Consider the following 13,049-nt stretch of genomic DNA (forward strand, 5'->3'; position numbering starts at 1 on the left):
ACACAGCCATGATCCAAAACCATAGATATACCAATACTTTGAATAAATAATGTAAACCCCTTTTGAAAAGTTCGCTTCAAGAGGTCACCTGAAAGGGTTTTCACTTCACAGGTGTGCTTGAAGCTCATCGAGAGAATGCCAAGAGTGTGCAAAGCAGTAATCAGAGCAAAAGGTGGCTATTTTGAAGAAACTAGACTATAAAACATGTTTTCAGTTATTTCTCCTGTTTTTGTTAAGTACATAACTCCACATGTGTTCATTCATAGTTTTGATGTGACAATCTACAATGTAAATAGTCATGAAAATAAAGAAAATGAATGAATGAAGGAGAAGGTGTGGCCAAACTTTTGGCCTGTACTGTAGTTAGCGTTGATGTTACCATTGTGTGTCTGTGTTGTCATTCCACATCGCTCAAGCCAAAGCTGTGTTGTTGATGTCGAAGATAGCCGGACAGCTGTTGATGGCTGATGGCTGTCTGTTGGCCTAATGACATGCCGAATGTCCGATGCTACGTCCAGTTCCCATTCGAAATCGCTCTCGTCAAAGTCTCACCAATATGGAGATGTTATTGATGGGGGAGGTGTTGTACATAAAGTACATCAAACAGTTGTTCTGCCAAAAACTGATCAGCTTGATCGTTGCTGTGAAGATGGAGTCGTGCCAAGATTAGCGCTGTGTTGTTTACATAGATTTTGCCCTTTACCCAGAAAGAGAAGTCGTGCTTGGAGAATATTTGTCGATAGCCCCAAAAAAGTACTGTATACAACATAAGACAAATACTGCACTGTAATCATATAATACTTGCATGTAGAATGTTTTTTTTTTTTAAACATTTAAAAAAGCTTGTCCATTACTCTCCGCAATTCCTCTGTCTCACCCTCCTCCCAAGTCAAGAGTCTGGGTGTCATCCTCGACAGCACACTCTCCTTTCAAGCCCACATAAACAACATTACCCCGTCTGCTTACTTTCATCTTCGGAACATTAATCGTCTTCGCCCATCCCTTACCCCACATACTGCTGCCATACTAGTCCATAGCCTGGTCACCTCTCGCCTGGACTACTGCAACTCTCTCCTGTTTGGTCTCCCTCACAAGTCACTTCACAAACTTCAGCTTCTCCAGAACTCTGCAGCCCGGATCATCACCAGAAGCCCTTCAATCCAGCACATCACCCCTGTTCTGCAGCAACTCCACTGGCTACCCATCAAACATCGTATCCACTTTAAAATAATTCTCCTCACTTTCAAAGCTATCCATAACCTCTCTCCGTCATATCTCTCTGACCTGATCCATGTCGCCACGCCCTCACGTTCCCTAAGATCCTCTTCATCCATCCATCTCACTGTCCCTTTATTTAAACTGTCCACCATGGGTGCCCGAGCTTTCAGCCGCTCTGCCCCACATCTTTGGAACTCTTTACCACCAGACCTTTGTAACTTAGATAAATATCCCTCTTCAAATCAAGACTCAAAACACACCTATTCCTGACTGCTTATTCATTGTAATCATCTTTTCTTCTCTATCTTTGTTGTTGTTGTTTTTTATCCAATTTGATTTTATTGTTTTGATTTTGTACGGTGTCCTTGAGTGCCCAGAAAGGCGCCTTATAAATAAAATGTATTATTATTATAAAACAATGTGGTGAAGCTGCAACAGAAGTTTACTGTAGCGAGGCATGACTCTTTTTTAAATATAAATAATACATAACACATTTTTCATTGTCCTATGTGCCCTTTATTGTCCCCTCAGACAAAAGACTGGTGGACCTATGAGTTCTGCCATGGTCAACATATCAGACAGTACCACCTTGAAGGTAAAGAACTTGGCTTTACTTCATGCTATTTTTTTTTAAGGCTGCGTTTAGACACTTTTTTTTTTTACTCTTTTTCAGACTCTGAAATCAAAGGAGGCGTTCTTTTCCTTGGTTTCTTTGAATCTGACTTTGACTGGAACAATGAAACGGCAAAGGTAACACAAACTTACATTTGTTACGTGCAGCATGTGTGTTCCTGACAGATACAAATACACAGCTTTTGAATAGTTTCATTAAAACAGATCATATTATGAATTTTTTTTTCTACATTTTAAACACCTCCTTGAGGTCTACATAACATGTAATGGGGTCCTTTGGTTTTAAATGTTACATGGATTGTTTAAGAGACCATCTTCAAGTCGCTTTCTGAACGGATCTTCATGATGCGCCGTTGTTTGGGCGGTCTTATTTACGTGCCTCCACTTTGACTGTCTTCTTCCCGTCAACCATGATGTAGTTTTTAGCACTTCCACAGCGAGTCTACTGACAGATCTACGTTAGAACTATACGCTACTTTGTATTAGAAAAGACGAGGATGCATGTGCATGTACAAGCCAGTCCGCCCCACAACAAGAGGATTAGACAAAAAGAAGGAACATATTGAATACAGCGTCAAACTACAATACTACTAATAAAAGATCTTCAGGTTAATCTCTACCACATATAGATAATCCGCTGTTGCACGTCACCGATGGGGAAGAACGTCACAAGTTTTGCAAATTCCCGACGACTCGTTAAAAGGAAATATGAAGGAAGGCAAGATTGTTTTATAAATAACTCCGCCATGCCTCCATGGTTTAATTTCATGTTTTTGGGACTTAAGCAGATCCCAAATACACAAAAACAGGTACCAAGAGGCATACTTGCCAACCTTGAGACCTCCGATTTCGGGAGGGGGGGGGTGGTTGGGGGCGTGGTTAAGATATATATATATATATATATATATATATATATATATATATATATAACAAATACTTGACTTTCAGTGAATTCTAGCTATATATATATATAAAAATATAAATATAAATACTTGAATTTCAGTGTTCATTTATTTACACATATACACACACATAACACTCATCTACTCATTGTTGAGTTAAGGGTTGAATTGTCCATCCTTGTTCTATTTTCTGTCACTATTTCAGAACACACACATTATACAAATATACATTATAAAATCAATAAGAAAACGAGAGCTCTAATTTGGGAGTCTGAATTAGGATTAGAAGTTCCTATATAAACATTGCGCACTCACGTCGCCATTTTGTATTGATTACTGCAGCTGTGCACTGGATTCATTCACAAATACAAACTACAACTCACAAACACTTTAGAGTTAGGCTCCACCATCAGAATGTGTACTTAAACTTATAAAGATCACATGGATATTATTCAGTGAGTTGATTCACCAAAACTAACCTGTTATACAGGAGGAAAAAGCACACAGGACGTTTGAATTGTTCACAGACTGGTCGCGCTCATCAGAATGACAAGACACTTCCGGTCTGCAGGTGATAGCATTCAATTGGGAAGAAATGCCTTACTGCCCCCTACTGACCAATGTGAATACTGATAAATGTGTAATGACAGCTCCAAAAGCGAATTCAAACCACAAAATAAAATAAATAAATCAACACAAAAATGTGACACATTCTGGGTGGGTCACATATGCATGTACAGTAGATGGCAGTATTGTCCTGTTTAAAAGTGTCACAACATTGCTGTTTACAGCAGACAAACTGCTTTACGGTAGACGCTGTTGTTGTGTGTTGTTACCGCGCTGGGAGGACGTTAATGAAACTGTAACAATAAACCCACATAAGAAACCAAGAACTCGCCTTCGATCATTAGATGTTTATATTGTGGGAAAGCGGACGTGTGAACAGACTGTCAACACGTCACTCAGGTCCGCATGGAGCTGGAGGGGGCGTGGCCTCCAGCTCCGCCTGAATTTCGGGAGATTTTCGGGAGAAAATTTGTCCCGGGAGGTTTTCGGGAGAGGCGCTGAATTTCGGGAGTCTCCCGGAAAATCCGGGAGGGTTGGCAAGTATGCCAAGAGGTAAAAAAAAAAAAAAAAGGTTGTTTTACGTAATAGGTCCACTTTACTATGTTAAGACCGTATCTTACAAAAGTAGTACACCCCTCATGAGAAAATGTAAACATATGTTTTGGAACCTTGTGGTATACAGTATGACTGCTTTACAGGCCTCCAAACAACACAGATTGAAACGCTACCACAGTCAGACTTACGTCAATGGCTCCAAGTGTGACATCAATGGGAATCCCCGGGAGGCCGAAGTTCGGGTGAGAGTTTGAAACAAATACACATTCAATTGATGCAATGCAGTTCTACACCTCTGCATGAACATATTAACCACATACAACATATCACAGCTATTATTTACAGAAAGTTAAATTTTATGGTTGATTAGACAATATTTTATATAATTTTTTACATATATTTTATATTTGTATATATTTATAATTTATTTATATATATTTTTTATACATTCCACCTGTAATTTTTCCACAAATTCAAATGTCTTTGAATAGACATTAGCATTGGTTTATAAATGGCAGTGACATGGCCAGTCTATTCACTGTACCTTAGAAAAATAATTATACAGTATTGTTTCTGATAATCTTAGCAGCTAAGTTAGCTAGCTGTTAGCGCTCAAGTTATAAGCTAGCGATTAGCACACTTCTTGCCAGCCTGGCTATTATTACTGTATTCTTTGAATATCCTCGTTTCAAAATAACAAGATACTTTTCGGATTAGTTTAATTTCACACATTTTTATACAAGGTCCATAAGTAGGGGCTTCCCACTCCGTCCCTCCCTCAGTTTGGGGGTCATTTGCCGGGAAAACGTTGAAGACCCCTGATTTAGATGATGCAGTTTGTTTTCTTTCCCCTTCAGTTTGTGTGTGAAGACGGTTCGACCGACTACATCGTCCGAGTGGACGAGCCCCAATCATGTCGCTACGTGCTGACCGTTCATACAAGTCGCACCTGCCAGCATCCCTTACTGCGGCCCCCTTCTACTGCCAAGCCTCAGGGGATCGTGTGCCAGCCAGCACTAAGCGCTCAACAGTACATGGACTACGTCAAAGCGCAAGTCTGTAGGTTCTCAAAAATCTAAATTACCGTATTTTTCGGACTGTAAGGCGCACTTAAAATCCTTTCATTTTCTCGAAACTCGAAGGCGCGCCTTATAACCCGGTGCGCCTAATGTATGGAATCATTTTGGTTGTGCTTACCGACCTCAAAGCTATTTTATTTGGTACATGGTGAAATGATGAGTGTGACCAGTAGATGGCAGTCACACATAAGAGATACGTGTAGACTGCAATATGACTCAAGTAAACAACACCTTTTTATATGTTCCATTAAAAATATAGAACATTACACACGGCGCTCAAATGTATCAAAATGTTTTAGTAGGACTTTGGTAAGCTATGAAGCCGCACCGCTTGATGGATTGTACTGTGCTTCAACATAGGAGTATTGTTATGGTGTGTGTATAAGTATTATACACACAATATTATGCAAAAGCAACTTTTTTTTAACTTCTGGTACCTGCTGATCTGTCTTTGGGATCTGCGTAAGTCCTGAAAAATTGCGCGCGTCCGCCATTGTAGTCCGTGCCGACACCGTAGTCACAAGCTTCTTCTGGTGCCATTTCTAATAGGGATGTCCCGATCCAGGTTTTTGCACTTCCGATCCGATACCGATATTGTTTTTGCACTTCCGATCCGATACCGATACTGACCGATACTGGCCTATCCGAGCATGTATTAAAGTTTAAAGTTATTTAGCCTACTTAGTTGTCAGAATCATGTTGAAAAGGGTTTTAGTACTCTTGATAACAACTAGCCAGCTGAATTAGGGGAGTTTGAATAATACAAGAAACTGACCTGTTTATTCAAGGATAAACACAAAATAGACAAAATTATACATGACAAACAGAAATGGCATCATTGAAACTAGGGCTGGGCGATATGGCCTTTTTTTAATATTGCGATATTTTAAGGCCATATTGCGATACACGATATATATCTCGATATTTTGCCTTAGCTATGAATGAACACTTGATGCATATAATCACAGCAGTATGATGATTCTATGTGTTTTGATTGATTGATTGAGACTTTTATTAGTAGGTTGCACAGTGAAGTACATATTCCGTACAATTGACCACTAAATGGTAACACCCCAATAAGTGTTTCAACTTGTTTAAGTCGGGGTCCACTTCATGATACAGATATATACTATCAGATATATACTATCATCATAATACAGTCATCACACAAGATAATCACATTTAATTATTTACATTATTTATAATCCAGGGTGTGGAGGGGGGCGCCGGATGTAAGTGTCAAAAAGACAGCCAAAAGAGTTTGATATGAGAATAAATCTAAAGTTAAAATTTAGGGTAGAAATGCACCCATTTGCAGGAAATGTAGTCTTGATTTTCAAAATGTTCTTTCAAGGCTTGCATGTCTACATTAAAACATTCTTCTTCATACTGCATTAATATATGCTACTTTTAAACTTTCATGCAGAGAAGGAAATCACAACTAAATAGATCACTCATTTTTTCAGACGGTGTTGATCTGGAAATTTTTGCCTCAGCATATTGATGGTGTGGACGTGTAGCACCGAATGGAGATAAGCGTCTCGACAGACATTACAATATTTGAACAATGATGACGAAAACTGTTTTCTCTGTCGTGTCCAAGTGTCGAAAATTGTTATGCGCTTATTTTTTTATTTGATTTTGTGCGTGGCATAGATTTGCCGTGCGCAGAGGACGTTTGAGCAGGCGCGCACCTTAGCGGCTGCGCTAGCATCACAGCTAACGTTAGCCATGCTGCTACCTCTCTGCTCGGGGAGGACGTATACGTATGTGACATATGACGTGACCGTATGTGACGTGTGTAAGAAGGTGCGCTCGCTGTCTGTGAGAGGGAGACACAGGAAAGAGTGAGAAGAGCCTGTCGTGTAATGCCAGGACCTAAAAGCAACTGCGTGAGATTCCACAGACCTGTGGATGTGTTGAAGGTGTACTGGAAAATGCGGAACGGAAATTACGGAACAGCAGAAAAGTGGAATGTACTATTTAAATCGTTGCGTTGGAAAACACGGACCGGAGTTTTTTTAAAAACTGGATCTGGATCGGCATTTTCCCATGCCTTGCCGATACGCATTTTTTGGCAAATATTGGCGGCCGATCCGATCCAAATATCGGATCGGGACATCCCTAATTTCTAATATAAAGTAGTGTAAAGTTCTTACTTATATCTGTCAGTAAACTCGCCATGAAAGCGCTAAAACGTACCGGTGTAGTGAGTTTACATTATTCACCCAAGGAACTTTAATTAGAGAGTTCCGGTCGGACGGTTTTTCACGGGACACACTTGTTGTTGCACTAGTGAGGCACGGATGAGGAGATGCTGCTCCGTTATTGATTGAAGTAAAGTCTGCATGTCATTAAAACAGTTAGCTCCATCTTTTGACAGTTCTTCCACACCCGTCCTTGCACGCTACACCGCTACAACAAAGATGACGGGGAGAAGATGCTGTCGAAACGTAAATAAGATTGCCCACAAAACGGCGCATGTGGAGGCGACTGTCAGAAAGCGGCTTGAAGATGATGTGTAAAACATCATCTATGCAACATTTTGAGCAAAGAACCACCATTACCGGTACATGTTATGTAGACCACAAGGAAGTCTTTTACATTTAGAAAAAAATCATAATATGACTCCTTTAATGCGCCCTATAATCTGGTGCACCTTTTGTATGAAAATAGACCTGACTAGACCTGCTCATCGGCAGTGCGCCTTATAATCCGGAAAATACGGTACATATTTTTAACATAATGGAAGCAGTGTGTGTTCGCAGTCTTTGTGTGTATGTGAAATAGCTCTTGTTTATTTCTGGTTATTCCCAGCGGACACAAAGCGTAAAGTCGAGAAAATCTCAGAGGAGCTCAGGAATCTTGATGAGATGTTGGCTGGTAATGAAGAGTCGGAGTCACCCGTGGAAGTAACTGCAGAAGAAACCTCACCAGAAGCAGGCTCTGATGACCCAGACCAGTCAGACACAAAAGGTGCACTAATGTTCTCGAGTTATTAAGGAGCGGATGACCGAATATTGCGTGTTTTAAAAAAAATCATGCGTTTGGTTTCTTGTTTGGTAGAAACATCTCCTTTATTTTGTAGCAGATATTGCTGACGTGTCTGAGGATGCCATATCAGAAGAGGCAGAGGATTCTACATTTTGGGAGGGAGTATCAAAACCAGAAAGTTCAGAATCAAGCACTTCTCACCAGGTGAGCAAGGTACACACACACAGGTAAAAAAGATCAATCTTTACAGAGATTTTTCTTGTACGGTACAGTGGAACCTCGATCCACCAACACCTCTATTTGCGTTCTTTTCGGTTTGCGAACGTTTACGACGCGCCAAATATGTCTCTGTGTGCGCGGACGAGGGTTGACCCCCGATACCAATACTTTGGTACCGGTACCAGTAACAAAATGTATTTCAAAATGTCATTATTGGCTTTATTTTAACTAACAATCTTATGATACAAAATATGTTTCTTTTTGAAATCAAAGAACAATTTGTGCATTAAATAACATACTGAACATATGTGACAACTTCTCTTTTAGTAGTAAGCAAGCAAGCAAACAAAGGCTCCTAGTTGACTGCTGATGTATGCAGTGACATATTGTGTCATTTCACATATTATTATTTTGTCAAAATAATGAGGGACAAGCTGTAAAAAATTGATTGTTAATCAACTTGGTAATTTACTGTTAATATCTGCTTACTTTCTGTTTTAACATGTTCTATCTACACTTCTGTTAAATCGTAAGAAGCGCTTATTCGCCATCAGTGTGTAAATGTGTGAATGTGTGTGCGAATGGGTGAATGTGGAAAATAGTGTCAAAGCGCTTTGAGTTCCTTAAGAAGGTAGAAAAGCGCTATACAAGTACGACCCATTTACCATTTACCATATTCGTCTGTTATTTGGATACTTTACGTAAGTTTTGGGTGATACTACAAACTGGTATCGATCCAATACCAAGCAGTTACAGGGTCATACTTAAAGTTATCCTGTGTCCAGGAACATCTTTCCTGAGTTTATAAAAATTAAAAAATGACAAAAGATTTTGAGATGATAAAAAATTATCAATGTAATCTTTATAGTATCAACTATAATGTTTGTTGTACTTGGTATTGCTACAGCCGATGTCTGTGTAGACCAGGGGTCGGCAACCTGCGGCTCCGGAGCCGCATGCGGCTCTTTGATCACTCTGATGCGGCTCAGTAGCTTACTTGCTGAACCCCCCAATTTTCCCATGAGACTTCCGGATTTCAGTGCTTCTCGCAGAAAACTCCCGGGATTAATATTCACCGATTTTCACCCTTACAGCTATAATAAGGGCGTGCCATGATGGTACAACATTTGGCGCCCTCTACAATCTGTATTAACAGCGTGCCAGCCCAACACTTGTTATACAATATACATCTTCTGCTTGCACACGTACGTGACAGCAAGGCATACTTGGTCAACAGCCACACAGGTTACACTGACGGTGACCATATAAAAGAACTTTAACACTCTTACTAATAATGCGCCACACTTTGAACCAAAACCAAACAAGAATGACAAACACATTTCGGGAGAACATCTGCACCTTAACACAACATAAACACAACAGAACAAACACCCAGAATCCCATGCACCCCTGACTCTTCTGGGCTACATTATACACCCCTGCTACCACCAAACCCCGCCATTCTTTTAAAACCCGTGTGCCGCACCAGCTTTCAAATTCCATATAAAGTTGTGGGCAGCGTGTCTGAGACCCCTGGTTTATACATAGCACAAAGCAAAAAAAAACTTTGTATGCAGTGTTATTTCATTTAAAATTTCAAAAAAATTATGCGGCTCCCATTGTTTTCTATAATTTGCGATACTGGTCAAAATGGCTCTTTGACTGGTAAAGGTTGCCGACCCCTGGTGTAGACCCACCCATGGCATTTGTTTACATTGACGAGCGCTAGCTTACTGTTAGCAGTTAGCTATTGTGTCCTCCTACGGTGTGTAGTGAAGCATGTTTAGCTATTCCTTGTCCTGCAGGGATGATACTTGTGAGAAATGATTTGTCGCCATGGAAGCGATGATTGGTAATGGACGACAACCGCTGAGCTAGCATTTTAGCTACGTAGTTCGCCTCTGGCTTGCGGCACCTTTACTTCATACTTGCCAACCCTCCCGGATTTTCCGGGAGACTCCCGAAATTCAGCGCCTCTCCCGAAAACCTCACGGAAGAAATTTTCTCCCGAAAAACTCCCGGAATTCAGCCGGAGCTGGAGGCCACGCCCCCTCCAGCTCCATGCGGACCTGAGTCCAGTGTGCGCACACAAGGAGACGAAGCAGAAGAACGAGACCGTAGTCTAAGAGCGCAGGGGAGACACTTCTCTAGGGCCGATGTATGCTCGGGGCAACACCCTTCACCTTACCCGGCCGGCAGTGGGTCTTTAGGGTGAATGATGAGTCCAGCGATTAGTTGCAAATCTTGCTTTATTGATTGCTTGCACACAGCCAATCCCCCCCCCCCGCCCCCCGCACTCAGCTACCGCTCCCTCTCTTCTCTCGCCCACACACTCACTGACGTCACTCACCTCACATGCTGTCACCTATTAAAGGGCCACACACACACATACTCTACTCTCATAACACACAGTACAGTTAGTAGAACAACTGTGTTTTCATTACTGTGTATTTGATAGGTGCCATTGCCCCGGAATTGTATTGCATTGTACTTTCAAGTACAACAATGAGTAGATGAGTGTTATGTGTGTGTGTATATGTGTAAATAAATGAACACTGAAATTCAAGTATTTCTTTTATTTATATATATAATAAAATAAATAAATATATATAGCTAGAATTCACTGAAAGTCAATCAATCAATCAATCAATCTTTATTTATATAGCCCTAAATCACAAGTGTCTCAAAGGGCTGCACAAGCCACAACGACATCCTCGGTACAAAGCCCACATACGGGCAAGGAAAAACTCACCCCAGTGGGACGTCGATGTGAATGACTATGAGAAACCTTGGAGAGGACCGCATATGTGGGTAACCCCCCCCCCCCCCTCTAGGGGAGACCGAAAGCAATGGATGTCGAGTGGGTCTGACATAATATTGTGAGAGTCCAGTCCATAGTGGATCCAACATAATAGTAAGAGTCCAGTCCATAGTGGGGCCAGCAGGACACCATCCCGAGCGGAGACGTCAAGTATTTCATACATATATATATATATATATATATGAAATACTCGAGTTGGTGAATTCTAGCTGTAAATATACTCCACCCCTCTTAACCACGCCCCCAACCACGCCCCCCGCCCCACCCCCGACCACGCCCCCCACCCCCCACCTCCTGAAATCGTAGGTCTCAAGGTTGGCAAGTATGCTTTACTTTAAGGAATTTTTTAAGCGAAGTGGGATTTGTTCCTTAGCAAGTCTTTAATTGTGATGAGACTGAAAAAGATGCCACAGCGGACAATTTATTACAGCGAAGGAGAAGGCACTACCTGCACACAAGTCGGCGATATGTTGCCTTACACTGCTAGTTTGTGCTAACGCTAGCGATGACAATGTGAAGCCACTGTTGGTTTGTAACTCGGAAACTGGCAGTGTGTTCAACGAGGCCACACATATTCCCAGACACAAGGTACAATTATTTTTATCATATATTGTTGTTATGTTATGTTATGTATCTATCTATCTTCAAAGTGTGTTTTTTTTTTTTTACTAAAATAGGGACTTTTGTTGACGCTAGAACTAATTATATATGTTAACATTGATTCAGCTGAGATAGGCTCCAGCACCCCCCGCGACCCCAAAAGGGACAAGCGGTAGAACATGGATGGATGGAACATTGATGTTTCTGGGCAATTCAGCTTCACTAGCTTCACTAACTTTTCGGTTGGCGAACCATGTTGAAAAATCAGTTGAATGAAATAAGTTTATTTCGGTCATATAATCAACCATCAACCATTTTGTGTGATCAGTTTAACAGTACAGATTATACATATTTAACAATCATACACATTTAAACACAAAAAGAAAAGAAAAAGAATGACCGAAAAATGGAATAGGCTGAAGCCAAAGCTTATATTTGCCTATCCTATACCTTCACTGAAAATAAGATTACCTGGAACATCCATCCATCCGTTTTCTACAGCTTGTCCCTTTTGGGGTCGCGCGGGGTGCTGGAGCCTATCTCAGCTGCAATCGGACGGAAGGCGGGCTAAACCCTGGACAAGTCGCCACCTCATTAACGTTAAAAAACCAATGGGATGAAAGTAATTGTTACTATATTTTTATAATTTTCAATTACTTCACCTTTCATGGTTTTCTTAAACCTTAACAAAGAACTACATGTCTTCAACTCATCACTGAGCTTGTTCCACCATTTAACTCCTAAAACTGAAATACATTTGTATTTTATATTCCTTCTTGCTTTACCTATTTCAAAAATCAATATCCCCCGTAAATTATAGTTTTCTCCTCTTAATTTACATAACCTAAGAATACAAGCTGGAAGGCTGTTGTTCTTTACTCCAAACATAATTTCCATTGCTTTTAAACATTTTAACACATTAGAACTTATAAATAATGGATTGGTATGTTCATAGTAGCACACTTTGTGTATTATTCTAATGACCCTGTTTTGAAGGTTAATTATTGGATCTATGTCATACTTGCCAACCCTCCTGGATTTTCCGGGAGACTCCCGAAATTCAGCGCCTCTCCCAAAAACCTCCCGGGACAAATTTTCTCCCGAAAATCTCCCGAAATTCAGGCGGACTCAGGTCCTCCACAATATAAAAAAGCGTACCTGCCCAATCACGTTATAACTATAGAATGATGGAGGGCGAGTTCTTGGCTTCTTATGTGGGTTTATTGTTAGGCAGTTTCATTAACGTCCTCCCAGCGTGGCAACAACACACAACAACAGCAGTCACTTTTTTGTATACCGTAAAGCAGTTTGTCTGCCGTAAACAGCAATGTTGTGACACTCTTAAACAGGACAATACTGCCATCTAGTGCATTTGATGAAAGCACTTTTGTGCGTGCCACACATCAATGCATCATCAGAGAGGGTGTTCAGCATGGTTCGAAAAATAGTGACAGAGAATAG

General features: G+C 40.8%; 1 protein-coding gene across 5 annotated transcripts in view; it reads left to right on the top strand.

The window, feature by feature from the left end:
* Window positions 1-13,049, top strand: part of os9 (OS9 endoplasmic reticulum lectin) — a 35,884-nt gene that overhangs the window by 6,631 nt on the left and 16,204 nt on the right. For 4 of the 5 annotated variants that reach the window (XM_061977662.2, XM_061977664.2, XM_061977666.2 and 1 more), the window contains 6 exons: window positions 1,750-1,813; window positions 1,892-1,968; window positions 4,019-4,117; window positions 4,733-4,934; window positions 7,772-7,930; window positions 8,043-8,152. In XM_061977662.2, coding sequence (XP_061833646.2) covers window positions 1,750-1,813; window positions 1,892-1,968; window positions 4,019-4,117; window positions 4,733-4,934; window positions 7,772-7,930; window positions 8,043-8,152 — 711 coding nt within the window. The remainder of the gene's footprint in view (window positions 1-1,749; window positions 1,814-1,891; window positions 1,969-4,018; window positions 4,118-4,732; window positions 4,935-7,771; window positions 7,931-8,042; window positions 8,153-13,049) is intronic. The other variant, XM_061977665.2, reaches the window with a different exon arrangement.

This window comes from Nerophis lumbriciformis, linkage group LG18, assembly GCF_033978685.3.
Source record: "Nerophis lumbriciformis linkage group LG18, RoL_Nlum_v2.1, whole genome shotgun sequence".
Classification (NCBI taxonomy): domain Eukaryota; kingdom Metazoa; phylum Chordata; class Actinopteri; order Syngnathiformes; family Syngnathidae; genus Nerophis; species Nerophis lumbriciformis.